The sequence below is a fragment of the Camelus bactrianus genome, chromosome 22 (assembly GCF_048773025.1).
Source record: "Camelus bactrianus isolate YW-2024 breed Bactrian camel chromosome 22, ASM4877302v1, whole genome shotgun sequence".
In the NCBI taxonomy this organism is placed as follows: Eukaryota; Metazoa; Chordata; class Mammalia; order Artiodactyla; family Camelidae; genus Camelus; species Camelus bactrianus.
In genome coordinates this window covers 29,885,161-29,912,002 of record NC_133560.1, presented here as the reverse complement: position 1 = coordinate 29,912,002, position 26,842 = coordinate 29,885,161, and the positions used below count along the sequence as shown (strand labels likewise).

The 26,842-nt window shown below is 60.5% G+C and overlaps 1 protein-coding gene across 1 annotated transcript; it reads left to right on the top strand.

Annotated features, from left to right (window-relative positions):
• The first annotated feature begins 2,058 nt into the window (after nucleotides 1–2,058).
• Nucleotides 2,059–21,258, top strand: GNA11 (G protein subunit alpha 11). Its single transcript, XM_074351168.1, has 7 exons — nucleotides 2,059–2,258; nucleotides 12,101–12,285; nucleotides 14,599–14,753; nucleotides 15,277–15,405; nucleotides 17,687–17,816; nucleotides 17,899–18,052; nucleotides 19,085–21,258. Exons 1-7 carry the CDS (start codon nucleotides 2,123–2,125, stop codon nucleotides 19,273–19,275), a joined length of 1,080 nt encoding a protein of 359 aa, XP_074207269.1. The 5' UTR covers nucleotides 2,059–2,122; the 3' UTR covers nucleotides 19,276–21,258.
• The last annotated feature ends 5,584 nt before the right edge of the window (nucleotides 21,259–26,842 follow it).

Sequence of the window (26,842 nt, the reverse complement as noted above, 5' to 3'; positions counted from 1 at the left end):
TACAGGGACCTTCTTGGCTCTTTACGGTGGGCCTCTGAAAAACAGCCAAAACTGTGCGCGCTTTATAGATGGGGAAACTGGCCCAGGGAAGTTAAGGCACCCACTGACAGTCTACACCCGAGGAAGCGGGAAAAGGAAGGTTCCATCCTGAGGTTTAAGTCCCGCGTGGGGAGGCCAGTGGCGACAGGGAACAGATGCAGGAAAGGGAAGAAAGGGGCAATTTTTTTTTCTCCAGTGAAGGAGAATGAGCACCTAGGAGAGCCGGGTGCCTTCAGTGATTTCACAGACGCTAATTGAGCACCTACTGTGTGTGAGGCTGGGGTCTAGAGGCGGCAGTGATTGAGACAGAGACGCCCTCCAATCTGGTGGGGAGGGCACAGGTGGGTAAAAGAAGAACCAAGGTGACTTTGGGCCATGAAAAGGGCGATGGGGAGTCCAGCAGCGTGGAGATGGGGTGGCGGTGATGTTGGAAAGGTGATCAAGGAAGGCCTGGCCTGACTGCCTTCCCCCGAGGAGGGGACGTCGGAGCCAAAGCCACAGGGGGAAATGTTTTTGTTCTGTTCCCCTGGTGGTCAGTTCTTTGTTCAAGTGGATCTGTCTTCTGTTTGTGGGGGGGACCCCTAGGACTATGAGTCCAGCTGGGGTGAGCATGGAGACCCCCGAGAGGAGAGCCTCAGGGAACCAACCTTCCCTCAGTCCCAATCCGCAGAGGCTAGTCAGCAGAGACTTTGACCCTCCCCTCCCTCTTATCTCAAGATAGGTGAGCACAGTGTGTCAAGGTGCAGCTGGGCAGGTGTGTGATGGATCAGGGCAGGGCCAGGTGGGGACAGGGGTCGGGGTTCTGGCCAGGTCAGGGCTGGGAGAGGTGCCATCATCAGGGAACTGGGCGTAAGAGCCCCTCGGTTTCCCCGTGTGTGAAATTCAGGCTTCCGTCCTTTGTCCAACACTTGACACACAAGCACTGAGCACGTCCTGTGCGTGGAGGCCTCATCCTCTGCCTCTTTTCTGTAAGAGGCCGGAGAGAAAAGATTTCAGGGCTGCTGCAACCACTCACCTCTGCCGGCGCAGGGGGAAGGGGCATGGCTGTGCTCCCGTAAGTACTTCAAGCAGTACTTGGTATACAGTAGGCACTTCATTAATGCTTGTTCCCTGCCTGGGATGCAGCAGGCACTGCACTAATGCCTGGTCCATGCCTAGTTTACAGGAGGCCTTCCACTAATGTTTGTCTCCTGCCTGGTATATACCAGGCACCGCATTAATGCTTGGTCCATGCCTGATATACAGCAGGTATGCCATTAATGTTCATTCCATGCCTGGCGTATAGCAGACTCTGCATTAATGCTAAGCCCAGGCCTGGTATACACGAGGCGTTCCATTAATGTTTGTCCCAAGAATGGATGAGAGGAAGGTTTGTTTCCGGTCAGGCAATGCCAGGGCTCCCCGGGAGGCCTTGAGGGCTGGTACCCCCGTGTCTCACCGGGCCGGGATAGCTCGGTCCTGCGACCTCAGCGCCCGAGAGGGCCGCCGAGGGCAGCGGGGCCGAACAGGGCCGAGCGCCGCCGAGCGCCGCCGAGTCGGCGGGCCGAGTCCGCCACATTCCCACAATCCCGGGCGGCCCCGCCCGGCTCCCGGCTGCGCGTCCCCCTTCCCACGTCGGCGCAACCTAACCTGCGGGCGCGCCCGCCCCGCCCCGCCCCGCCCCGCCCCGCCCGCGCGACGCCCCGCCCATCCCGGCCGCTAGTCCCGGCCGCTAGTCCCGCCCCCGCGGCGGGCGCGCGGGCCACCGCCCCCTTCTATTGGCCGCGCTGGCCGCCCGTCGGCGCTGTCTGCTCGCGGGTTAGGTTGTGAGGCGCTGTCGCTCGGTCTCGGCGGCTGCGGTTGGCGGCGGCGGCGGCAGCGGCGGCGGCGGCGCGGGCGGAGGGCAGCCGGGAGGGACTAGCGGCCGAGCGGGACCGGCGCTCGCAGGCGGCCGAGGCGGACCGCCGGCCCAGGGGCCGAGCGCCGAGGGCCAGGCGGGCGCGGCCGGGGCGGCTGCGGGCCAGGGCCGGGCCGGGCCGGGCCGGGCCGGGCCGGGCCGGGGGGCGGCGGCGGGGGCGGCCGGCGGGCGGCCGGGGCCGGGACGATGACTCTGGAGTCCATGATGGCGTGTTGCCTGAGCGATGAGGTGAAGGAGTCCAAGCGGATCAACGCGGAGATCGAGAAGCAGCTGCGGCGGGACAAGCGCGACGCCCGGCGCGAGCTCAAGCTGCTGCTGCTCGGTGAGTGGGGCCGGGCCTGCGGGGTCCTGCGGGCCAGCGGTGCGCGTGCCGGCCGGGCCCTGTGTGCGGTCCACGGCCCGTGCCCGTGCTGTCCGCGGCGGGCTCAGCCCCCGCCTACCTGCGCTGTCCGCGGCGGGGGCCCCGGGCCGCGGGGTCAGCGCCGGCCTGTGCTGTCCACCTCTGGGCCACCCGATCCCGATCCCCGCAGGGTCAGCCCCAGCCTGTGCTGTCCAGATGGAGTCTCTGAAACCAGAGGGGCCCAACCCCTGCCTCCGCTGTCCACATCAGCGCCCCAGGATCTCAGGGTCGCCCGTGCCTGTGCTGTCCAGGGCAGGTCCCCAGTTCCCTGCAGGGCCAGCCCCTGCCTCTGCTTTCCAGATCAGGCCCCAGGATCAACCCCTGCCTCTGCTGCCTGATCCCTGTCGGGCCTGCTTCTGCTTCTGCTGTCCAGGTCAGGTCCCCAAACCCTCGAGGGTCTGCCTTCTGCCCTTTCTCCCTGGACGAGCCCCCTTCCTGCACAGGGCTGGCCCTCTGTTCCTGCCCCACCAGGTGTGCCCCCCTTGCTGCCCCCAGCACCTGTTCAGGGCCAGACCTTTGGGCCATAACCCACCAGGCGCGCCCCTCACTTCCTGAGATCCCTCTGGCCTCTTCCCACCAGGTGGAGCCCTGTCCCCCTCCAACCCCCATTCCCACTGGCGGGCCCTCCGCCTCTCTGCCGTCTGTGGGGAAAACCCATGCCCCTCTGCAGTGGAGTACACCCCGTCGGGGAGCAGACACCCTTTCCTCTCTCCTTGTGGCCCAGGGCGGGTGGAGCCCTGAGGAGCCTGGGCAGGTTTTCGAAACTGGCAGAATCATCGACTCTCCTCAGCCCCTTTCCTTACGTCTCAGTGGGAGCCCGGTCACCCGGGTCCTCCTCCCTTTCCTGGAGAAGATTCCTGTCCGAGTCTCTGTCTCCCCAAGGCACACCTGTTGCAGGGAGCGAGTCTGCCCAGCTGTCGGCAAAGTGTTGTCACCCCAAATAAGGGCTGTTAGAGGACTTACCTCTGCAGTCAAAGGCAAGCAGGTCGTTTACACAACAGAGGCCCTTGCCCTGCCTTCCCCGGAGCTCCACTGCATTCCTGAGCTTCGAGGAAGGGTGGAAATGCGGCTGTGACACCGTGGAGGGGGGTGTCCTGCCATAGAGAGGTGCACCCTCAGAATGGTGCTGGAGTTCGGAGGCACCGAGTCGGGTGGTGGGTCGGTGGCCTTCAGGAGGCCTCGGGTCTTGGTGAGACCCACCTTTGGGGACCCTCCTGGTCCTCCTTTGGATAAAATGCCTTCTCTATTTTTTTTCCCTAAGTGTGTCTCAGTCTAAAGGCTGTACAGTGGGCCATCTTTGCGGAAAAGACAGGCAGAGAGTAACCTTAGAGTTGGGAGGAAGCTTGCAGCGAGGTCCCGGGGCACTTGGGAAGACAGTGTGGCACGAGCTGTGTTTTGCCGGTAGAGGTAGACTTTATTTTCAGAGGGCGGGTTCGGAAGTTACTGGCGTGTTGATGTTATCAGACAGCCTTGCTTGGGGGCCGCGTGAGCCTCCGTACGCCCCCGCCGCCCGTCCTGAGCGCACTCAGGCTCCAGATTGATCTGGGGCTCAAGGACGCAGGTCAGTAGCCTGAGCTCCTGCAGCCTTGGTGTGTGTCTCCCTGGGCCTGGGCTGAGGAGCCTTGCAGGGAGTCAAAGTGTTTGGTCCCCACCGGTGGGCACAGGGTGTTGGCTGCAGGAGCACCTGTGTCTGCAGTCCCGCCCTTTCCCTGGGTGTGATCCCAGAGAGGCACCCAGTCCTCCCCACCGCTAGCTTGCAGGAGAGGGAATTGTGCACCTGGCTCCGGAAGCTGTTAAGTCCTAGGCATGGGGGTGCAGATAGGAAAATGAGGACAACGTGAGGTCCAAGGTGAAGGTTTATGACAGCAGGAGGGCGGCTGTGAATGCCGAGCAGAGGTCCAGGGGACGTGCTGGAGGCTGGGGGAGGGTACTGAGTCGCCTCCCTGCCCCACCCCTTCGATGTTGGGAGCACCCCTGTCCCAACAAAGCACAGATGTCCCCAGACATGCCCAGTGTCCCCTAGGGGCAGAATCACCCCATTTGTGTTATCAGAATCAGCCCCGCCCCTTGGCAGTACGTGGTGTAAAACGTCTGTGGCCGAGCTGGTGTGTGAGCAGTATGGGCTATTTCACTCGATGCTTTGTGAATGCTTAAAAAGTGAGCATTTTTTTGTTGGTCCTTGGCGCTGGCCTGTGGCGGGGTGTGGGAGCAGCCAGCCGTCCCTGTAGCGGACACGCGGCAGTCCCGCCCGCTCAGCATCGCTCTTCCACTTTACAGAAGGGCCCGAAGCCCAGCTAGGAGCTCCTGGGGCCGGGGCCGGGGCCGGGCTGCTGGCTCTGCCTGCCGTGGTCTGTCCTGCTTCAGGTGCTGCCCTTGGCCCCACGTTTCTGAAACTCAGCGACAACCGCTGAGGAGGCTCCTTGTCTGTTCCTTAGGGCAGGTTTCCCCTTAAAACCCCGTTTCTGGAGGCTCAGTGTGCTGGCCAGGCTGAGCCCGAGCGGCTCCGGGATTTCTAAATAAAGCAGGGCGGTCAGTTCTGCAGGCTTCCTGTCCGGCCCGCGTCGGCCCCCAAGGGCAGTGAAAAGGCCCGGAATCCGGCCTGGGGTGTGGTGGCCCCGGCGGGAAGGGCGCGCCTCCCCGTGCTTTGAGGCGCGGAGTGGAGCATGGCCATGGCTCCTGGCAGTGGCCTTGCGCGTCCCCCGCAGACACTCCAGAGCAGGAAGCTCCGTGGGGCCTCTTGTCCCCCCTTTCGCGGCCCACCTGGGGTACGTCTTGGGTGCTTTAAAATTAAGTGGAATTTTGTGTTACCGAAGGGGTCTACTTTCTAGGGCGCTGTCCCTGGAGGTGCAGGAGCCCAGACTTGCCCTCAGAACTCCCCTCCATCGGTTTCCTGCGCCCGGACGGGACTCTCCCTTCCCGTGCGGCCCCAGGGAACAACTCGGAGGAAGGACACGAGTGTTGCCGGGGCTGGGAGCGCAGCCTGGCCAGGTGTATCCCTGGGTTCCAGACTCCACGTGCAGAGATGCCTCTGGGCGGATTGGCTGACTTCACTGATCGCTGCTGAGACTTGAGGAAGCGCTTTGCCTGCGATGTTTAACCACAGAAGGTTTCACTTTCTGACTTTTGTGGCGGAGCCCTTCTCCCTGCAGCCCAGGGGCCTGTCTCGGTCACTGGTGCTGCTGGGCTGGGGGCCTGGGGCGGCTGCAGGGAGACCAGAGAGCAGAGTGGAGGAGCCCTGCGGGAGGGGTGGGAGCTCGCTTGTCCCTCCTTCACCCCGACAGCCTTGGGGGCAGAGTCCTGCCCTGGGTGGGCCGTTCTGGTCTGGGACTGAGCCAGATGGGTGTGGGGAACTGGGTGCTCTCAGGAGGAGCCGCTGTCTCTGGTCTTCCACAGAGCCCTCCACTCCCCTCAGGACAGTGAGCTGTGGGGCAGGTGTCCACAGACGGGACTGCGACGTCTCACAGGCTTCGGGGGCACCCATGCGCGGGTTTTTTTTTGGTGGAACTCCAGCTGCTGTCAAAACCGGGCCCCCAGGCCTCAGGCTTGCTGGCTGGGGGAATTTGTGCCAGCACTCGTAGGGGCCCCTCTGCCTCCCTTGTGGCCCTGGTCTCTGTCCTCTATGGGGCCTCTGGACGGTCGGTGCCCCTCGTTCCCTCTACCATTTCCCACCTCCAGTCTCAGCCACCCCGCCCATGGCCCAGCACAGAGCCCTGTGGGCCTCAGAGATGTTTGCCCAGTGACTTTGATTTGTTAATTGAACAAAGTTGCCCCAGGCAGATGGAATGGGGGTAACCAGGTGCCCCAGCTTTGGGTGGCCTCACATCTCACCTGGATGTGAGGCTTTGTATGGACAGAGACTCCGGGGGACAGCTTGCAGCTGTCGCCCTCCCAAGGCCCTCCTGTGAGCTGGCAAGTGGTGGGCTGTCTGTGAGGGCTCCCGTGTGAGCCACTGCCAGCAGTGGGGGGGGACCGTGGCTCCCCTGTCCGCAGCACTGTCTGGGGTCAGGGTGATGATGTCCGTGGGGTTCTTGGCACACAGTTGGTGCTCAGCAAAGCAGAAGGCGTTGTTGGCCCTGTCACCACCACTCTTCCCACTGGGGGCTTTGCCGGAGTCCGTGGCAAGCACACCAGGCTGGAGCCGGAGGGGCGGAGGGTTCTGTCCCTGAGTGCCTCCTGAGCCCTGGTTTTCTCTTTTGCAAAAGGACAGTCGTCAGACCGATGTTGGGTGATGGGAGGAGTGAGGGTGATGCAGTTCACACTAGGGAGAGCGTCTGCGCTGATGCTTCTTCTCTCGGTGTCGTCGGGGCTCCCTCTGCTATGAGCAGAACCCCCTTTTCCTGCCACCGGGCCCCCGGAACTTGGCCCTCAGAGCTCGGCCATCTGGTTCCCTATTATGATTCCAGCCTGGCTGGTGCGGGGCCTGGTGGGCGCACCCTTGGAAGGAGTGGCTCCCAGTGGGACCTGCCCGAAACCACCCTTCCTGCGCCATGGAGGTTTGCTCCCCACCGCTGGCTGGTCGGGCCTAGAATTGACAGGTCCGATCCCTCACCAAGGCCTGTGGGGTGGAGTTTGAACGGGAGGCGGGTCGTCCTGTCTCTGCTCCATCGGCCCTCTCATCCAAGTCTCAATGGGTGGGCAGGGATCCTCCGTTCCCCAGGCCTAGCAGCTGCCCAGACACCTGCAGGTGGGCCACACGGCAGGGTTGGGCGGGACTGGGGGCTCACACCGGGTCTCCCCAGCTCTAAGAGTCGGGCTTCAGGAGGGGCTGCAGTAGGACCCAGCACGTGGGGACAAAAGTGGGGCCTCGGAGTTACCCCAGGCGGTAAGGCTGGCCCTGCCGACTCACCTGCCGCAGGGCGGGGATCAGATGAAGGGGTATGTCCAGAGGGCCCTCTTGTCATCCGCTTGGTCTTCCTGGCCCTTGTCTGTGCAGGCGCCACTGGTGCGTTGTCCCCGAAGGCCCCATGGCTGGCCCGGGAGAGCTGTTCCCGTGCTCCTGCCTTCTCCCCGTTCTCTGGAGAGATGGACGTGTGTGAAGCCAGGAGACCCGAGTCTGTTAAGGTCTGGCAGGTACTGGCTGTGTGACCTCAGCAAATCTGCTTGACCTCTCTGTGCTTCACCTCCCTCACCTGTCCTGGGGGAGGTGGGGTGCTAGTTGTCCCCCTGAGTGAATGAATGATAGAACGAGCGGGAGCTGGGGGAGCATGTAATCGCCATCCTCGGCTGTGCGAGGGTTCTGCACTTTCTCTGTCTCCCAGTGTAAGGTCGGCCCCCGCTTTGATCTCGGACCTGTTAACACAGCTTGAGGCCTGTGTTGGATTTCTGGGCTGTGTTTCCAGGAGCCCAGATCCCCTCAGTGCTCTCCTCTGGGCCTCCTGTGGTCCTGGGGTTCTGGGTTCATTACGCACATCCTAAAGTCATGGGTGGCTGGATGGCAGCCCCAAACTCCAGCTTCGGAGTCCAGCACTAGGGTTCTCTTGCTGGGTGGCAGCTACCCGCCCCTGGGGCCGGGGATGCTGGGGCAGGTGTTTCTGTGCTGTGCACCTCGGGTCCCTCCAAGGTGCTGTCGACCAGCGCCATCCTCCCTGCCCCTCTTGTCTCCCCTGCGTGAGAGGTGGCTGCCCAGGGCGCCAGGGTTCAGACTTACTTCCTCCTGATTCGCTGTCCTAGATCCTGACGGGCCAGCGGAGGAGGGGCGGTGGCGCTCCCCTCACCCTGGGAGCCGTCTTCCTCTTTTACAGTTGGCTTGGCTGGGGCGGTGATGAGGCCACTGAGCCACCAGAGGGCTTCCTGCAGGCTCCCAGCCTGCTGTGTGTGACCCCTGCCAGGCCCCCAGGGGTGGGACCTCCCCACGTCTGGGCTGGACCCCCAGACCCCTAGGGCCCCCGTTCTTGAAGCAAGGACTGGGGATGCAGAGGACTCATGGGGGACACATGCTGGAGCCAGTCCTGGGGACCGGGGCCAAGTGCATTTGGTCCATTCAGGAAGAATTGGTGGGCAGCCACTGAAGGTTTTTGAGCTGAAGGGTGTGGGTGACCAGATCTTCGAGGGGGAACTGACTGAGGGCTGGGCAGGACGAGTGGGCGCTGGCCAGGACCCTGGGCATCGGTCACAGTTGTGGGACTGGATGGGCGGCCAGCTCCACATGGGCCCAGCCCAGAGGTCCAGGCAGACCTCGCACCCCGAGACTTCTTTGGGCGGGTGAACATTGGCCTGAGTGTGTCGGGGTCCCAGTGTCCCAGCACCCAGCATCGGGTGCTGGCAGCGTGTGGGCTGAGCTGGCCCTGGAGCTCGGCACCTGGAAAGGAAGCTAGGCTGCTCTGGCCAGCTCCATGGGCTCAGGGCCTGTCCCTCCCTCCTTCCCGGGCACAGTGATGGCAGAGTGCCTCCAGCCAGCTGGGCCTGCTGCTTCCAGGGCCGAGAGCCCACGGCCCCTGCCTCCTGCCTCCCGCCTCCCGCCTCCCACCTCCCACGCTGCTGTTCTTGCCCTTGGAGCCTCCCGCGGGGCTGGTGCCTGTCGCTCAGTCGCTGTCAGCCCAGAGCGCAGGTGATACGAGACCCTCAGCACTGGACGGTGGTGCTCTTCTCGGGGGGCCTTGCCTCTCTGTGGCCGCCACCTCCACACCCTCTTTCTCTGTCCTTCTTGGCAAAGTGACATTGCCCGGGTGGGGTCACCGACCATCCCACGTCCCGGGCCTCGCTCGCTGTCCCCGGGGCATCCCTTTGGCTGCACTCTCCCCAGCTTCACTGACATAAATGCTGGGAGCAGGGGCACAATGTGAGGAGGAGTCGCGTGTGTGTTGTGGGACGTGCCCTGCGGGTGGGTCAGTCACCGCCTTCGTCACCTCACTGTGCCTTCTGCATCTCTTGTACTCAGTCACATCCGCTGTTTTTGCAGTAGCCACTCTGCCCGCCTGCGTGGGATGCGCAGATGGGACCGTGAAGCCCTGTCCAGGACCTCTGACATCTCCAGGGGCCAAGTCCCTCTTCCCGTCTCTTGGTTTTAGGGGGGTGTCCCAGGCCCAGCACATTGCCCCCTTCTCTGTCAGATGCACTCTGGTCGCTGCTTAGGGCTCCTCCGTGGACGCTCCCCGCCCGCTGTCCCTCCAGGGCCGCTGCTGTGTGCACGGGTGTGCATGTGAGACCCTTCGGGGCGCCTGCACTGCCTGTCCTCCACCTGTCATGGGGAGGGAAGCCGTCTTGGTCTCCCCACGCCCTTGTGCTCACGCGGCGTCCTTTCCCAGCAGTGCCCCGGCCTGAGAGGCCACCGTGTCCGCCTCGGCTGACCTGTGGGGCTGCAGGGGGTCGGGCTCTTGTGCCCACTGTTTAGTGTTTCCAGTGAGAGGCCCTTCCAAATGGGCCAAAAACGGGGGTTCTGACCCAGGCGATCCTGTCCCAGGGTACACTGGGTGGTGTGTCTGGGGACACCTGTGGTTGTCATGACTGGGGCCCCTGGCATCGAGTGGGTGGGGGCTGGGGAGGCTGCTCCACAGCCCGCAGCACCCAGGACGGCCCTGATGCCAGCAGTGCCGGGGGGCCCTGGGCCAGAGGACACAGTGCGGGACACAGTGAGGGATGCAGTGCTCCTGTGCTGGCCCTCCTCCCCCGCAGCGTGCAGCGAGGGAGCAGTGCGTGGCTCCCTCTGGGGAGACGTGGGCTCAGTGCCGGCTTCCCACTCCTCCTGCCTTGGAACTCGGTGGGGGGCTTGGTGGCAGCAGCGTCTGGCTCTGGTTGATGTTGTGGCAGGAGGAGGTGGGGGTGGTGTCGGGGTAGTTACCGCTTGGTGACAGAACCAAAGTCATGTTTATTCTTAAAAGGCCTGGAGGCCTTGAGAGAGGTCCTGGAAAGGGGGGCTGCAGCCAGGCCCCTGCTTTGTCCAGTCTGAGACTCAGCTCTCCCTGGGTAAGCTCAGGCCCGTGGCCAGTTACTCAGATGCTGGAGGAAGGCCTCCTGCTGGAGGACAGTGAGGTCAGTGCGGGGCACACAGACCAGGAGCTCGGGGTCAGGGAGGTGAGCTGCAGGCGCCTGAGAGAGACCCCACCCTGGCAGCAGTGACGGTTCCCAGTGCAGAGGGAGAGCTGCCTGCCAGTGCCAGGGGGCTTCCTGGAGCCCTGGCCACGGCACCATGGCAGTTGAGGGGGCCAGCGTCTCAGGCAGGGCACAGCTCAGGCACGTCTGGAGGTGGGTGGGTGCAGGCGACTCAGAGCCGGGGATTCGTGGGGAGCCTAGACATGAGGGTTGGAGTGAGTTTGGAAGGTTCTGAGTCCCCAAAAGGGGGCACCGGGGCTTCAGTCCATGGGTGAGCGGGGCCCGTGTTGGTTACTAAGCAGGGGTTTGAGGACGTATGTCCTTAGCACTTAGAAGTTCTCTCTTGCTGTGTAATAAAATCACGCCGTATTTTAGTAGCTGAAAATAGGGAACATCTGTCATCTCCCACGGATTCTGAGGGTCAGGAGTCTGGGTGGTTCTGGCTCAGGGTCTCACATGAGGCCACAGGGAAGCTGTTGGCCAGGTCTGCTTCATCTGAAGGCTTGACCGGGGCCAGAGGAGCCGCTTCCAGGGTGTCCCCTCACATGGCTCCTCCCCACGGGGTCCCCACAGCGCTGCCCCACCCCACTGCTGCCAGTGAGAGTCCCGGAGAGAGCAGGGGGCCCAGGGCCTCCAAGGGCCATGTCAGAGGGGGCGCTCCACCAGTGGTCAGATCCTGCTGGTCAGAGTGAGCCAGAGTCCAGCTCGCCTCCCTGTGGGGGGGGAGTCAGCCTCCACCCCTGGTTGTGAGGCGTGGCAGAGATTCGTGGACACGTTAAAGCCACGAAAACTGCTGTCCCCTTTTGAGGGGGTGAGTGAAAGTGGGGGGACAGGTTTGCTGTTCAGGGGGTGACGAGGCTGTGAGAGGCTGAAGCAGGAGAGGCCCCAGGGCAGGGCTGGGGCTGGGCTGGGGCTGGGGAGGGACCGCAGGGCCAGGAGGAGGATGTGACGGCCGCTGGCCCCTTTCTGGGCGGTTTTCTTGCTGGCTCTGATCCTTCGATCCCAGGGGCAGCAGGGCCTCTGGGCGCCCCCTCTGAGGCCGGCCCAGCGTGCTGGCCTGAGCGAGGCTGCTGAGGGTGCTGCCCCTGGGTGGTGGGACTGGGAGGGCAGGGGAGGGGAGCAGGGAGCAGGGAGCACCCAGGGAGACCTCCTGCTTCTGCAGGGCCTCTGGGCAGATGGGGGAAGTGGGCCTCGGGGCTGTCTGAGTGCCGTGGTCCCAGGGCCAGGGGTGGCTTGAAGGGGGTGAGATACAGGCTCAGGGGCTAAGGAGAAAGCAGCTTTGGGGGGCCGTGGGGTGACGGCATGGTGCCCTGTGAAGCCCAGTGTGGCCTTTGACACAGGCACCAAACCCGTGCCCCAGAGGGAAGCTGTTCCTCCTGGCAGTTGTGGACGAGGAGCAGGGCTCAGCGGGGCAGTGGTGCAGGAGGCGTAGAGGGCTGTGTGAGCGAGCCCTGTGGGAGCCCCGACCCACTTGTTGGGCTGGTGGCTGGTAGTGAAGGCACTTCCCTCATCGGGCCTCAGTTTCCCCAGCTGCGGCCCGGAGTTGAATTCAGACCCGGTGGTGCTGCAGCCGTTCCTCTCCTGCCCAGAGGGCAGGCGCTGGGGTGCCCACCTGCTCATCCCGCGGGCCCAGCGCCTGCCCACGTCCCCCTTACTCTCCCCTGGCCTCGGTTCCTCTGCGGGGGAGGCCAGGTGCTCGTCCTGGTCCCTGCCCCATCTCACTGGCCGGTTTGCAGGCACCGGCGAGAGCGGGAAGAGCACGTTCATCAAGCAGATGCGGATCATCCACGGGGCGGGCTACTCGGAGGAGGACAAGCGTGGCTTCACCAAGCTGGTGTACCAGAACATCTTCACCGCCATGCAGGCCATGATCCGGGCCATGGAGACCCTGAAGATCCTGTACAAGTACGAGCAGAACAAGGTGGGGCCTGGCCCGTAGGCGGGCTGTGTGCACTCCGCCCCCGGCACCCTGCACGCGGGTCTGACCCTCTGTGACCCCATGCGGGTGGCACTTCCTCCTGTTGTCTTTGTTGACAGCTCTATCGAGAACGTTTACAGACCAAGTCACCCATTTAAAGTGTGCGGTTCACTCGTGTTTAGCGTATTCTCAGAGCCATGCAACCATCACAGCTGTCTTAACTCCAAAACATTCTCATCTTGTCACCCCGAAAGAAACCCCATCCTCATTATCAGTTACCCCTGCCCCCCCCCCCCAGCCCCTGGCAGCCAGGAGCCCCCTCCCTGTGTCTGGGGACTGGCCTGTTCTGGACGTTTCACATCCAGGGACTCACACACTGTGTGTCCTTCTGTGTCTGCTTCTCTCCCTGAGCGTCGTGCTCTCAGGGCCTGGCCCTGTGGGGGTGCATGTCAGGGCTGCCCTCCTTCCCACGGCCGAGTGACGGTCCCGTGTGTGGAGGGACGTGGTGCTCACCATCACCTGTTGAGGGATGCATGGTTGCTGGCACTTTCTGGCGCTTGCAGACACGCTGCTGTAACATTCCTGTGAAAGTTTTGTTTGCACACCCGTCCTCACTTCTGGCATGTGTCCAGGGTGGAGGTGTGTGGTCTGGTGTTAACTCCAGGTCTGCCCTCTGGAGGAGCCGCCTGCCCGCTGTCCGAGCAGTGTTCCTGGGCCGGGCACTAGTAGGCTCCTGCTGGCAGCCTCCCTTGGCTTTGCTTTTGAGGTCTGTTTTCTGAGGCTTCTCATTCAACCCTAACAGTTTGCCTGGCACCCCTGACTGCATGGCCCAGTATAGTTTAAACTAATCCATTTACTTTGAGGCTTAAGAAGGCCAGTTAACCAGATATGGGCGACTTCCTCCCTTGAGCCCCGGTTCACGGGCGATCAGGGACCCTCCAGGGCCCGGCATTGGGCTGGGGGCCCTGCCGGCCTGGCCGGGGGACTCGCATGTGGGTCTTGCTGGAGCCTCTCGCCCTCTGGCCCCTGGTCTGTGTAACTGCTCCCCACGGAGGCCCGTCCAGAGCACAGGCCCCTTTGGGACCATGGACGCCCCACAGCATCTGGAACAGGGTGGGCGGACTGAGGACAGGCTCCATAAGTGCAGTTTTATTGGCACAGGCCACTCCTACTCGTTCCCCCACCATCCTTGGCAGCTTTTGGTACAGTGGCAGGGGCATTGTGGCTGGAGAACAGATCTCTGGTCTCTGATGTACGTGCACCCACAGTCAGTGGGGTTTTCTGGGGCTCATGTCTGCTTGTCCAAGCCCAGAGTGAGAGGTGGGCAGGATGGGGGGCACAAAGCAGGGCCTGAAAGACACAGCCGTGGGGGGCGGGTGCTGGAGAGCATCACCGGGAGGGGCACATGTGGGTTCCAGAGCCAGGGTAGGGGTGTGTGTCCCCTCCCTAGTCCTTGAGCCGAGTGTGGCCGGTCACATGGCTGGAGCGCCCTGAGCACAGGCATGGGAAGTGGGCTGGAGGAGAGATGGGGTCTCCTGAGAGCCTTGTTATCCCAGTGTTGTGTTTGTGTGCATGTGCACGTCGGTGCACGTCAGGGTACGTGTGTGCATTGTTGAGCGCGCATGGCGTGTGTGTATACGTGTGTGCACGCGTGCGTGGATCTCTGGGGCAGCATCTCAGCGTGGCTGGTGAGGAGCAGGTCCCCGAGCCTGTGTGTGGTTCAGGGTCTGTGTGGAGGCCTCATGCTGGAGGCATGATCGATGGTCCCACTGACCCTCGGCTCAGCCTCCTCTTCCCTGGTGGGTTCCTCTGGCTGTCAGCCCCGCTCCCTGGCCGCCCATGAGCCCCCAGACACTAGACCTTCAGAGATCCTTAAGGTCCCAGGAGCTGGGTGCCTAGAAATGGGGGTGGGGACCAATCACCTCTTCTTAGGTCACAGCGGCTTCCTGGCCATGTCCTCATCTGTGACATGGGGCACGGGAGCTGCCGGCTGGTCTGTCCCTCTGTCCTCTTCATGGAGGCCACAGTCCCCTCTTTTGAGTCTCTGCCAGGACGCTTTTTAAAGAATGTGCTTGTCTACATATGTGGTTGTTTCCCATGCCGCCTGCTCCGCCACCTTCAAAAGCGAACCAGTGCCGCCCCTCCAGCACTGGGGCAGGCGGCCGGGGCCCCCTGGGGGCTGCCTCAGTCCAGGGTCTTGCTTTGGGGGCCTCACACGGGGGCCAGTCACTGCCAGTCGCCCTGGCTTCTCTCTAACACATGCTTGGGAGCCTGGAGTTGCCAGCGCTGAGTGTCCCCGGCGCCCCTCCTCCCCAGGCCAACGCACTCCTGATTCGGGAGGTGGATGTGGAGAAGGTGACGACGTTCGAGCACCGGTACGTCAGCGCCATCAAGACCCTGTGGAACGACCCCGGCATCCAGGAGTGCTACGACCGCCGGCGGGAGTACCAGCTCTCCGACTCCGCCAAGTAGTGAGTGGGCCGGGGTGGGGGCCGGGCGGGCAGGGGCCCCGAGGAGCCCGCGGAGAGGACGGGCCTGGTCAGTGGTGCTGTCTGCCGCTGGCTTGTTAGTGTGACCAGTGTGCAGGCATAACGTCCAGTTTCACTACGGAAGGCCAGGTGTTGGCTGGATTCTCTGTTCCACCCCTGCAGCTCTTCTGTGCATCTGAAACTGTTCTAAAATAATAGGTGTGTGTTTGAAAAGTCACCTCCAGCCACAGCCTCTTCTCAGAAACCCCCGCACTGGTTCCCGGGCTCCGTCTGGACACCCATCCTTGGGCAGGTCCAGTAGAGAGCCTCCCTCAGAGCTGGCTGGGGTTCTGTCCCAAGGCTTTCCCTGGCCAGGGCCTTGTCTGTCCCTGAAATGTCCTGTCCCGACGACTCAGGCTGCTTCAGCCCCTGCTAGCGAGGCCCCTCCTAGCCACTTGGCAGACAGGTAGTGCCGGGGGCCCCCCTTGCTGGCTGGCCTGAGCAGCCCGGTCCTGCTGTGTTGCAGCTACCTGACCGATGTGGACCGCATCGCCACCTCAGGCTACTTGCCCACCCAGCAGGACGTGCTGCGGGTCCGCGTGCCCACCACCGGCATCATTGAGTACCCCTTCGACCTGGAGAACATCATCTTCAGGTACCTGTGCTGGGGTACCTGTGCCGGAGCCCCGTGGCCGGTGGCGCCGTGAGGGGGCGTGGCCACTCCACAGGCTGGGCTGGTCAGGGGAGGCCTGGGGAGATGGCCTCGGATGAGGGGGCTGCTGGCATGTGTGGGGAGGGGTGGTCTGGGGTTCAGGCCAGAGCAAGGGTGCTCCGGGCCAGTGGAGGATGGAGGAGATCTCCCTTGGGGCCCAGTCCTGCTGGTCCCACAGCCAGGGTGGACTCAGGGCTGTCCCTGAGGACGGGCCCCACCACTCTGTGAGGTCACAGCTCATCCAGAGCTGCCAAGCGGCAAGGCTAAGTGTGTGTCTCCTGGGGTAGCCGTAACAAATGACCACAGATGGAAACTTAGAACCACAGAAATGGGTCGTCTCCCGGCTCTGGAGGCCGGATGGTAGAGATCAAGGTGGTGGCAGGGCCAGGCTCTCATGGGGCGCAGTGGGGACTCAGCCCCGTGTCTTCCCAGCTTCTGGCAGGGCGGGCAGTCCTTGGCGTCCCTGGGCCTGTAGAAGCCTCACTCCATCTCTCTGTCCATTGTCATGTGGGCCTTCCCCATGTCTGTGTCCAGATTTCCCTGATACAGTGACACCATCGGTCAGTGGATTCAGGGTCCCCCACTCCAGTGTGGCCTCACCTTAATCAGAAGCATCTGCAGTGTCCCTACTCCCAAATCAGGCCTGTTTCCAGGTTCCAACTGGACTGAATTTGGGGGACACTGCTTGCCTGGCTCTCCAAGGGACAGCATCCGGGCGGGGGCCTGGCTCCAGCTGCGAGTCCCCCTCACACAGCTGCACGCAGTCCTGCTGTGCAGCTCCAGGGAGAGGCCCCAGAGGAGGTGCACCCCTCCAGATCTGCCCTGTGGGCTTGAAGCACCAGCCCCGGGGCCTTAGAGGAGTTTGTTGGGTTTGCCTTGAGGTGCACTCTGGCCTGAGACCCACCTCTGCCCCTGGGGACCCCCACTGCTCAGGCAGAAGCTTCCGGGAGAGAGGAGAGAGCCTCCCCTGCCCAGTCCCCTGCCCTCTCTCACCCGTCAGAGCTGTGTGTGCTTCCCTTGGGCCCTCAGAAGTCATGGGCGTCACCCAGCAGGTGCCTGATGGTACATTTTTCTGGTGAGAGTTCAGCATTTTGGTTTCTTTTTCAATCAGATTCTTGATGGGGTCTGGGACCTCAGCACAGGCTGGGGCCATCACAAGCCTTCCTTCCCACCTCACATCTTGGGGTCCCCTCACATGGCCTCATGTTGGCCTCTGCACCTACTGGGCCCTCTGTCTGGGACGCCTATCCCCTCTCCCCCACCCCCAACCCCATGTGTGCTCTCTGCCAGCTGTCCCAACTGTGGCGTGGCCCCCACCCCTCTGCCAGCTGCCCCTCACCCAGCTCCCTCCTTGTCTGGTGGTGCCCTCGTCTGGTTGTGAGTGTGCAGGCACTGAGCTTGTGCCCTGATCCGAGCTCACACAGCACTGAATGACGCCCCAAGCCTGGCCCCAAACAGGGGACCTCATGTGAAGACCTGACCTCAGGGCGCCTGGCCCGGCCCCGCTGCTGTTCCCCAGGTGGGCCACAGCCGCCGGTGGGGTCCTGGCCTCGGTCACCACCTGCCCAGCCCCTCAGTGACTCGGCAGGGCCGTCCGCTGGTGTTGCTGGAACCTCCTCTGTGAAGCCCTCAGGTGGATTCTCCTCTCCTGGCCCCTCGCGCCCATGTCTGTCCAGCCTCGTGGACCCCGTCTTCGTGGCCTGCCCTCCTCTCCCGCGGCTGCCTTTGTTTTAACAAGTCGTGTGTTTCCTTAGTATGGAAAGCGTGGGAAACTCACAAGTAGAGGAAGCTGACCAGCCATGGTTCTCAGGGCGCCGTGTGCAGCGCCCGCCTTCCCGCCCCCTGTTGTCAGCATCCATGTTGGTTGGATGTCTCCAGCCAGACAGCTCACTCCCCTGCCACCCTGCCAGGGGCTGGGGTGGGCTCCGGCGTTCCATCGGCAGTGCCTGCTGCCCACCCAGGGGAGATGGGTTTCCAGATGCAGGTGTTCGTCCGAAGCTGCTGGTCCAGCCTGCGCCCTGTGTGCTCCGTGGGTAGCAGGTGGCCAGCACCCTGCCGGCGTCATGGGCTCTGTTCTCCTGGCTCAGTGGTCTCAGGGGCTCTGCCGGCCCCGACAGAGAACGGGGTGGGGGCCCTAGCCTGTGCAGCTGAGCTGGCGGGGGGAGCCTGCTGGGGGTGGGGGCGGCCTGCAGACCCGCATGAGCCCTTGGCGCCCGCCCTGCAGGATGGTGGACGTGGGAGGACAGAGGTCAGAGCGAAGAAAGTGGATCCACTGCTTTGAGAACGTGACGTCCATCATGTTCCTCGTGGCCCTGAGCGAGTATGACCAGGTGCTGGTGGAGTCGGACAATGAGGTAGGCCTGGCGCTGAGCCCGGAGGGGCCCTTCCCCCGCCCTGCCCGGGCCCTGCCGCCAACCCTCACTCCTCCCCCTGCAGAACCGCATGGAGGAGAGCAAGGCGCTCTTCAGGACCATCGTCACCTACCCATGGTTCCAGAACTCGTCCGTCATCCTCTTCCTTAACAAGAAGGACCTGCTGGAGGACAAGATCCTCTACTCCCACCTGGTGGATTACTTCCCTGAGTTCGACGGTGAGCACCGCCCCCTACCCCGGCCTCCCGCCCTCTCCACTACTCTGCTTGCCGCTGCCGGGAGATTCCAGGAGGGCATTTCCTGAGCCCACGTGGGGCCCACAGCTTCCCGGGCTCCTCCTCAAGCCTTGGATGGTGGGGAGACCTCCGTGTCCCCCGGGGAGCAATGTCTGCGGTCACCGAACAAGCAGTGGGAGGGACATGTGGGACGCGCTGCTCCCAGTCCTAGTGAGCAGTGGGGCTGTGTCCAAGCCTGTCCCCTGCTTGCCCACGGCCTGAGCGAGGAGCTGGGCTGGGCTCAGTGGCCTGTAGGAGCGTGGCCCTGAGGATCTGGGGTGACCCGGGACCCCTCCTGTGCTGTCCCTGGAGCGGCCTGAGCTCCTGGCAGGAGGCAGAATGACCAAGCACAGACCCCCACCTGCGGCCTGCACCCCTTCTCCTCTGCGGAGCATCGGCCAGAGCTGCACTCCCTCCCGAGGCCCCCAGGGGTGCTCCTTCCTTCCCGCACCCACAGCCCCACAGGCTGGCAGGGGTTACAGGTGGGAGGCGGAAGGAGGGTCATAGACCCCCACAGACATCTCCACACAGGCGCCACCTGTGGACAGAACAGGGCGCCTGGCCCCTCTGAAGTCACAGTGATGAGGCTGGGTGGGCCGGAGCGTGGGCTCCTTCGGCCTCTCGGGCTGGAGTGGGTGGCGGGGCATGAGCAGGAGGCTCGCTGGGAGGGGCAGCAGGGCTGTGGGTGGACGGCTGAGCCGTGTGTGTGCGGACACGTGCCTGTGTCGGGTGGGTGGGGTGGACTGAGGCCGGGCCGGGCAGGAAGGGGGCAGCGGGAGTGTCGGACGTGGGCACCACCAGCGAGCCCACCATGGGCCCGGAGCCGTTGGTGGGTGGAGGTGGGCAGGGGGTTGGAGGGTGCCGGGGCAGAACTGGGAGCAGAGGCCGGAGCGGGGCTGGAGCAAGTGGCAGAAAGCGCAGGGGTGCCCGGGGGGGGGGGCTCCCCGGCCCTCATTCCGCCTCCCCCTCCCCCAGGCCCCCAGCGGGACGCTCAGGCGGCCCGGGAGTTCATCCTGAAGATGTTCGTGGACCTGAACCCAGACAGCGACAAGATCATCTACTCCCACTTCACGTGCGCCACTGACACCGAGAACATCCGCTTCGTCTTCGCCGCAGTCAAGGACACCATCCTGCAGCTCAACCTGAAGGAGTACAACCTGGTGTGAGCGGCCGCCCGCCGCCGGGCTCTCCTGCGGACGGCTTTGCCTCACAGTCACGGGGGACGCGCCTTTCTTTCTAGACGCTCGCGCACCTTCTCGCCTCCTGTCAGTGGCAGAGGCCACCTTTTTCTGGCCTTGACTTGTGGCTCGCTTTTTTCTATTAAAAAAAAAAAAAGGAAAAAGAAAAAACAGAACCAAGACGTTAAGAGGAGACCTCACGAGGCCAGTGGGGGCGCCGGCCCCAGGGCCTGCCAGGGAGGCCCCCTCCCTGGTGTCTCCTTGATCTCGGAAGGACGGCGTGGAGACGCAGAGACTGGGACTTTTCTTTCTTCCTTTTTTAAGTTATTGACATCCTCACCACTCTCACTGTTTCTGCTCACCGGACTCCAAGAAGTGGGGGTGGGTGGCGCCCCCCGCTGCCTGCCCTGGGAAGTGCCTAACCATTTTTATTTTGAGGACTCAAAATAAAACCAAGCCCCCAGGGCCCATCTCCCAGCCCTGCCTACAACGGGAGCCCTGGGGGCTGCGCAGTTCTCTGGGCTGGGCTGCCCGGCCCGGCCCCGCCCCCTGGGCCTGCTGCCCACGCAGGCTGGGGAGCCCCCTGGAGCCCAGGAGCAGGGAGGAGGCCCAGGAGTGGCTGTTTATTTTGTTCTATTTTGTAGCCAACTTGGAAACAGTGAGGTTGGGGTGGGGACTCTTCCAGAATATTCTCAGGTCTGCCCCAGAGAGGTAGAGCGGGAGGGAGGGTCGCACTGGTGGGTCTGTGGCCTCGAGCTCGGGCTCACTTCTGTGCCCGCCCGCAGGGAGGGCCACCCCGCACTGAGCCGTGGCGGGCCCTCAGCCGTGGCCGCACTTGGAGGCGCCTCCCAGAGGGGCTGAAGGTGGGAAGCAGGGGGCGCTGGTTTCTGGGGAGGGGTGCTGTTTCACCCCTCCGTTTATCTGGGGGGGTGTGGACTGAGCACTGCGGTGGTTGGTTCTGTGTGGTTGGTGGTTTTGCACAAACGCGGGGTAAGTGGACGCCCGAGATGCCTTGCACCTGCCCAGCACGTCTGGCCCCTACAGGGCTGCGCTCGGTACGCCTTCAACGTATACAAGGGAACAGCTCAAGACTCAGACCAGCCCCGTGCCAGCCCTGGCCCCACCGGGCTCTTAGGGCCCCGGGCGGGGGCTGCGTCCCTGTGGTTACCCTGCCTGCTGGGTGCGGGACGGGCGGGGCCCAGGCTTCCGAGCCTGTTCTCTGGCGTCTCCACCCCAGGGTCCCCTTCTGTGCCACGTGTCCGCTTGGGAGGGTTTGCCCCTGAATCCTGATGCGCGCCCTGGGGGCAGGTGGTGCCGCCGGCGGTGGGCCTCCCGAGGGCCCGGGCCACACAGGGGTGCGGTTGGGCTTCGAGGGCTGGCGTGAGCGTGTCGGGGGCCCCCAAAGTATTAACTTCCCGAGAGGGTCAGTGTGCCGAGACCCCAGGACAAACCTGGGGGCAGTGCCAAACCTCCCCGCCTGGGCCTGCTGGCCCAGCCCCTCCCTCACCCAGTGTGAGGTGAACTTCACCTCGGGGCGCTTCCCCCGAGTGCGGACCTCCCAGCCCCTCCCGCTGTGTCTGGTAGCCCAGCAGAACTGCCCTCCCAGTGCCAACGCCCCCGGCGGCCATGGGGGACCGTGCCTGCCGGCGGGGACCTCATCTGGTTGTACTTGTATATTATACAGTTCTGATTTCAGACGATTCCAACCTTAACCTATTTAAAAAAGAATATTATATAAAAATGCTGTTTTTAAACCTTTTGTCATTTGAAATGCATGTATTGTCCGTGCGGGCTGAGGGATGGGCGCTGTCAGCTCAGTGCTGACCTTCTGTGGCCAAAGCTGCCCACGTCCAGGCAGCGGGTCGGGGCCCTGACCCCTTAATCCAGAGATCCCTGATGGAAATTGACTTTTCATATCTTTCTCCTGAAATGAATTCTGTTTTAAATTGGAATAAATTTTGTTCCTAAACACTTGGTCCCCTCTGGCTTATTTCCTGCTGCTGGCTCGGGGTGGGGAGCAGCAGAGGGCTCCCGGAGGCCCCCGGGGTGGGGTCTGAGCTCACAGGAGCCACTGCAGGCCGCCTGGGGGTGCGCCTCCTGGGCTGGGCTGCCGCCACGCACCCGGGCCCCTGCTCTGACGTGTGCTTCGCTGGCTCTTGACCTGAAGTCGATGTGTCTGTGCTGTGGGCTGGGTGACGAGGGCAGGGGCCCGAGGTGGGGTGCCCTTGGGAAGGTGCACCCCGTCCCCGGCCCCATTTCTGTAAAGCGAGATGTTGGACCAGCAATCTCCCCGAAATCTCTTTTTTCCTTAAAAATTTATTTTTAAAGTGTAAGTACACACAACATACAATCTACCATCTTAACCATTTTTAACTGTACAATTCAGTGACGTTGCCTTCACTCACGATGCTGTGCGACTGTTTCTGTCGTGCACTGTCTTCTCCAAAACCCTTTCATCACCTCAGAAACTGTCCCATGAGACACTCACTCCCAGCCCCTCCCCCAGCCCCGGCCCCACCGTCTACTCTGTCGCTGTGGGTGTGACTCCTCCAGGGACCTCCTGTGAGTATCACGCCCTCAAGTTCCATCCACGCTGTAGCAGGTGCCCGAAGCGCCTTCCATCTGGCTGAGTGATACTCCACTGTGGATGGACCACATTTTGTTCACCATCTGTAGGCGGACACTTGGGTTGTTTTCACCTCTTGGCTCCTGTGAACCTGGGTGTGCAAATATCTCTTTGAGATTCTGCTTCCAATTCTACTGCGTACAGACCCAGCAGTGGAACTGCTGGGTCCCGTGGTGATTCAGTTTAACCGTTTGAGGAACCGCCAGACTGTTTTCCACGGTGTTGCCCCATTTCACTTTCCCATCAGCCATGCACCAGCATCCCATTTCTCCACACCCCCCCACTCCAGTTTTATTTACTCACTCATCAGTGGGATGGAAATGCCTTGAAGGCCCTGTGTGGGCCAAGTGCGGTCCTAAGCGCTGCAGATAAGGAGGAGGGGGAGACACTCTATCACCATGACTCAGTCATGAAGAAATACTGAGCAGGGACGAGACATGAGAGCAGTAGTGGCCACTTCAGACAGGCTGTTCAGGAAAGGCCTTTCTGAGAAGGTGGCATATGAGTAGGATCCTGGAAGACGTGAAGGGAACAGGCCATGCCGTGATCTGAGGGAAAGGCTTTCCAGGCAGAGGAAACAGCCGGTGCGAAGGCCCTGGGACAGGACCATGCCTGGCGTGTTGGAGGAACAGCAAGGAGGCCCGTGTGGCTGCAGCAGTGAGTGAGGGGGAGAGAGGGAAGAGGGGAGGGCACGGAGGGGACAGAGCAGGTAGTACAGGGCCTTGTGGACCGTGGGGAGCACTTACCCCAGGGAGGAGAGAGCCCTGGAGGGCTGTAGGCAGAAGAGGACGAGATTTGACTCAGGTGCTCGCAGGCGCCCTCTGGTGGCTGCTGCGGGGAGGACAGACTGTGGGGACGGGGGATCAGCGAGGAGGGAACTGTGAGGGTCCAGTCGGGAGACGCTGTGCTGATCCCAGGTAGAGGCATAGGAGGGGAGTGGGATTCCGGAGGTGGGTGTGGGGAGGGATCTCCCCCGACGCTGATGGCCCATCTGGCCGTCGTGCCCCCGGAGGCCGGCAGATGGCGCTCGCCCGCTCTCCGCCCTCCCGCCCACCTGCCCACCTGTGGCCGGAACGCGCATCCTTCAGTGGGGTCCTCTCCGCATCCTGGTTCCAGCAGGGAAACTCAGGCAGGGAGCGGCGCCCCGCTACCACGGCCTGTCTAGCCAGGAGGGCCCGGTGCAAAGTGAAAACGCAGGGCCTTTGTTACAAAATCAAGAGGCTTTCAAGACGGAAAATCTTCCGGGTCCCCTGCCCACGAAGCCGGCCCAGGGGGCCCGAGAGGGACACCTGGATGTTTCCTCCTTTTGGCTGAGGTGACTCGCACTGCTGTGAAAGTGAGTGCAAAGCACCCCCTGGAGACCCTGCTCTCCATCCTTTTGAATATATCCTCAGAAATGTAATCAAACACATGATTCATCAGTTAAAAGGGGGAGATGGGCCTTGTACCCCAGCCTTGGGCCACCCCTGGTGGGAGGCGGTCGTGACCTTGCCCGGCCAACCGCAGCGGCCAGTGCTCTCATCAGCTGAGGACTGCGAGGTACTCGGGAACTGTGTAAACATCCTATACCTCACTAAACAGAAAGGACATTTTAGTATCAAAGAAACAGCAAGGAAATCGTCCTTTATGAATAAAGGAGAGACTTCTGGATTGAATGCATTTAGGTCTATGACACGCACCTGAACCAGTGGGGGAGTGTAAACCAGCACATGCGCTTTGGCGGAAGAGCGTTAATAGCTGGGAAATGCTTGTAACCCGGCAGCTCCACAACTGGCTGTTTATTTACAGACGCTCAGCCGTGTGGTCTCCAAAAAGGCACAGACCAAATGTGCACAGCCACCCTGCTTGTTACAGTCCCAAACTGAGATGGAACCAATGGCCCGTCAACTGTAGAACAGACGCATGACACAGCATGGTGACGACAGTTCAGAGCACTGTGTTGCATGTTTGAAAGCTGCTGAGAGGGTAGATCGCAAAAGCTCTCATCCCAAGGGAAAAAGGATCGCCGTGTGTGCTCATGTGTGTTAACGAGGCTCACTGAGGCACTCATTTCACAACAGAGACAAACAGAGAACCATTATGTCCTACAGCTGAAACTCGTATGCTATGTACCAACGCTGTCTCAGTTTAAACAAACAGAATTAGAATGCCCATATGGGTGGTGGGACAGTCACCCAGTGGAATAGTGTAGGGCAGTGGGAATTAGTGAATTTCAACCGCATGCAACAATCTGATTTATGACACAGACAAAACACTGAGCAATAGGTAGAAACCAGAAAGACCAGAAATTGTCTTGTGCAACTGCATATTCACAGTGTTCAAAACTGGCAGAAACTGAACATGACTTTTAGGGTTGTTTAATCCGGTTGTAAATTTATAAAGAAAAGCAAGGAAGGCTGGAGGCACATTACATAGGAGGGTCATAAGAGAAATCAGTTCACCAAGAGGACATAAGAATCCTAATGTGTCTGCTCAAAATAGGTGAAGCAAAATGAGGCGACTAAACGGAGAAACAGATAAATCCACAATTACACTTCAGAGCTGCTACAGTCGGTAATCGGTAGAATGAGCAGACAGACTATTAGCAAGAAGAGGGATCTAAGCCCCCTCATCAACCAGACTCACACAATACGGCGAAATGATTTTTGGCAAAGGTACAAAGGGAGTTCAACAGAGAAAGTTCAGTCTTTTTAACAGATGATGCCGGAACAACTGGGTATCTGTATGCAAAAATAAATAAATAAATAAATAAATAAATTGAAAAACCCTCTACCTAAACAAAAATGAACTCAAGAAGGATCATAGATTTAAATGTAAAACAATAAAACTCCTAGAAGAAAACACTAGAGAACTTCTCTGCGGCCTTGGGTTTGGCAACGGGTTCTTAGATGCATCACCGAAAGCAGGGCCCATGAAGGAAAAAAAAAAAGTGGTAAACTGAGCATCGTCAAGATGAAACACAAAGGACACAGTTAAGAGGATGGAAAGCCAAACCTCAGGCTGGGGAAAAAATTTGCAAGCCACACACCTGAGAAATGACTTGTATCCAGACTGCATAAAAGGTTCTCCAAATGCAATAATCAGAAAGCAAACCCACTGAACCCTCCTGCACTGTTGGTGGGAATGCAGTTTGGTGAAGCCATTATGGAAAATATGGAGGCTCTTTAAAAAGCTAAAAACAGACTTCCCATATGATCCAGCAATCCCACTCCTGGGCATATATCTGGAAAAGAAAAAAACTCTAATTTGAAAAGATACACGCACCTCAGTGGTCACAGCAGCACTATTTCCAACAGCCAAGACATGGAAGCAACCTAAACGTCCATCAGCAGACGACTGGATAAAGAAGTTGTGGTATATTTATACAGTGGAATATTACTCAGCCCTAAAAAAGAATGAAATAATGCCATTTGCTGCAACATGGATGGACCTGGAGATCGTCATACTAAGTGAAGTAAGCCAGACAGAGACAGAAAAATACCATATGCTATCACTTATATGTGAAATCTAAAAAATAAAAGACACAAAATGAACTTATTTACAAAATAGAAACAGACACACAGACATAGAGAACAAACTTACAGTTACCAGAGGGGAAAGAGGGTGGGAAGGGATAAATTGGGAGTTCAAGATTTGCAGATACTACTATATATAGACAAACAACAAGTTTCTACTGTATAGCACAGGAAACAATATTCAGTATCTTGTAGTCACCTACAATGAAAAAGAATCTGAGAAGGAATATATGCACGTAGACGGAAGACTGAAACAGTATTTTGCAGACCAGAAACTGACACAACATTGTAAACTGACTATACTTCAACTAAAAAATAAATAATAAATATAACTAAAGAAATGTGACAAAAAGAAAGAAAAAAGAAAACAAATGCACTGAAAGAAATGGCAAAATATTTGAACAAACACTTCCCCAAAGAAGAGACATGGATGGCAAAGATACTCAGCATCATTAGTTGACCAGAGAGACGTAGATTAACTGCACAGCGAGGTACCATTCCGTGCATCTTAGAATGGCTGAAATAAACGTGAAGGGAGCCAGTCTCAAAAGCTACATAATGTATGATTCCATTCATATGACATTCTCAGAAAGGTCCCCAAAACCACAGCAGTGAAGAGCAGGCCAGTAGTTTCCAGAGGTGAGGGCTGGGGTGAGCGTCTGGCTACCACGGAGTGCCTTCTTCAGGTGGCGGAACCACCTCTGTCAACTGTTCCAGCCGGAATTTACAGGACTGTGCATTTGTGAAAACTCAGAACCGTACAACAAAGGAAGCGTGTACCAAGCCACGTAAATTGAACAAATGAAAAACAAAATAAATCTTGTTGCCAAAAAGTACTCCCCAAACACAGAAATACCATAGAGGCCAGAGCAGTGCTGACTGCCCAGCAGAGGCGGGAGGGTGGGGGGTCCTGTGGGAAAGGGCAAGACTGATGATGCCCTTGGTCTCGGCCTGGGTGGACAGCTCGTGGGTGCTGGTTTCACAAGAACGTATTAGGTTGTGTGTTCATGTTTTACGCGTTTTCTGTGTGTGTGTGTGTGTGTGTGTGTGTTTAAATGCACACACACGCTCACCCTGTTATTCCTGAATGAACTAGTAAGCGACAGATGTCCTGGATGGCACCTGTTACGTGGAGAGGAAGCAGCTCGCTTGTCCGGAAACTGGAAAGGAGTTTGCTGTGAGGCTGGAGAAATTCACAGAGGCCAGGCCCTGGAGGAGGGGCAATCAAGGTGCTGGATTGTTTTTTTTTTTCCCCTGAGGTCAGTGGGAGCCATGGAAGCTATTAGACCAGAGCCTGCCGCCCTGGCCCTGTGTGACACGCTGGGGGCCAGGTGTCAGTCGGGAAATGGATGGACAGCGGGTGGCCCTGGGCTCTCCAGGGCCTCGCTCTGCCATCCGCTCTCCAGTCTGTGAC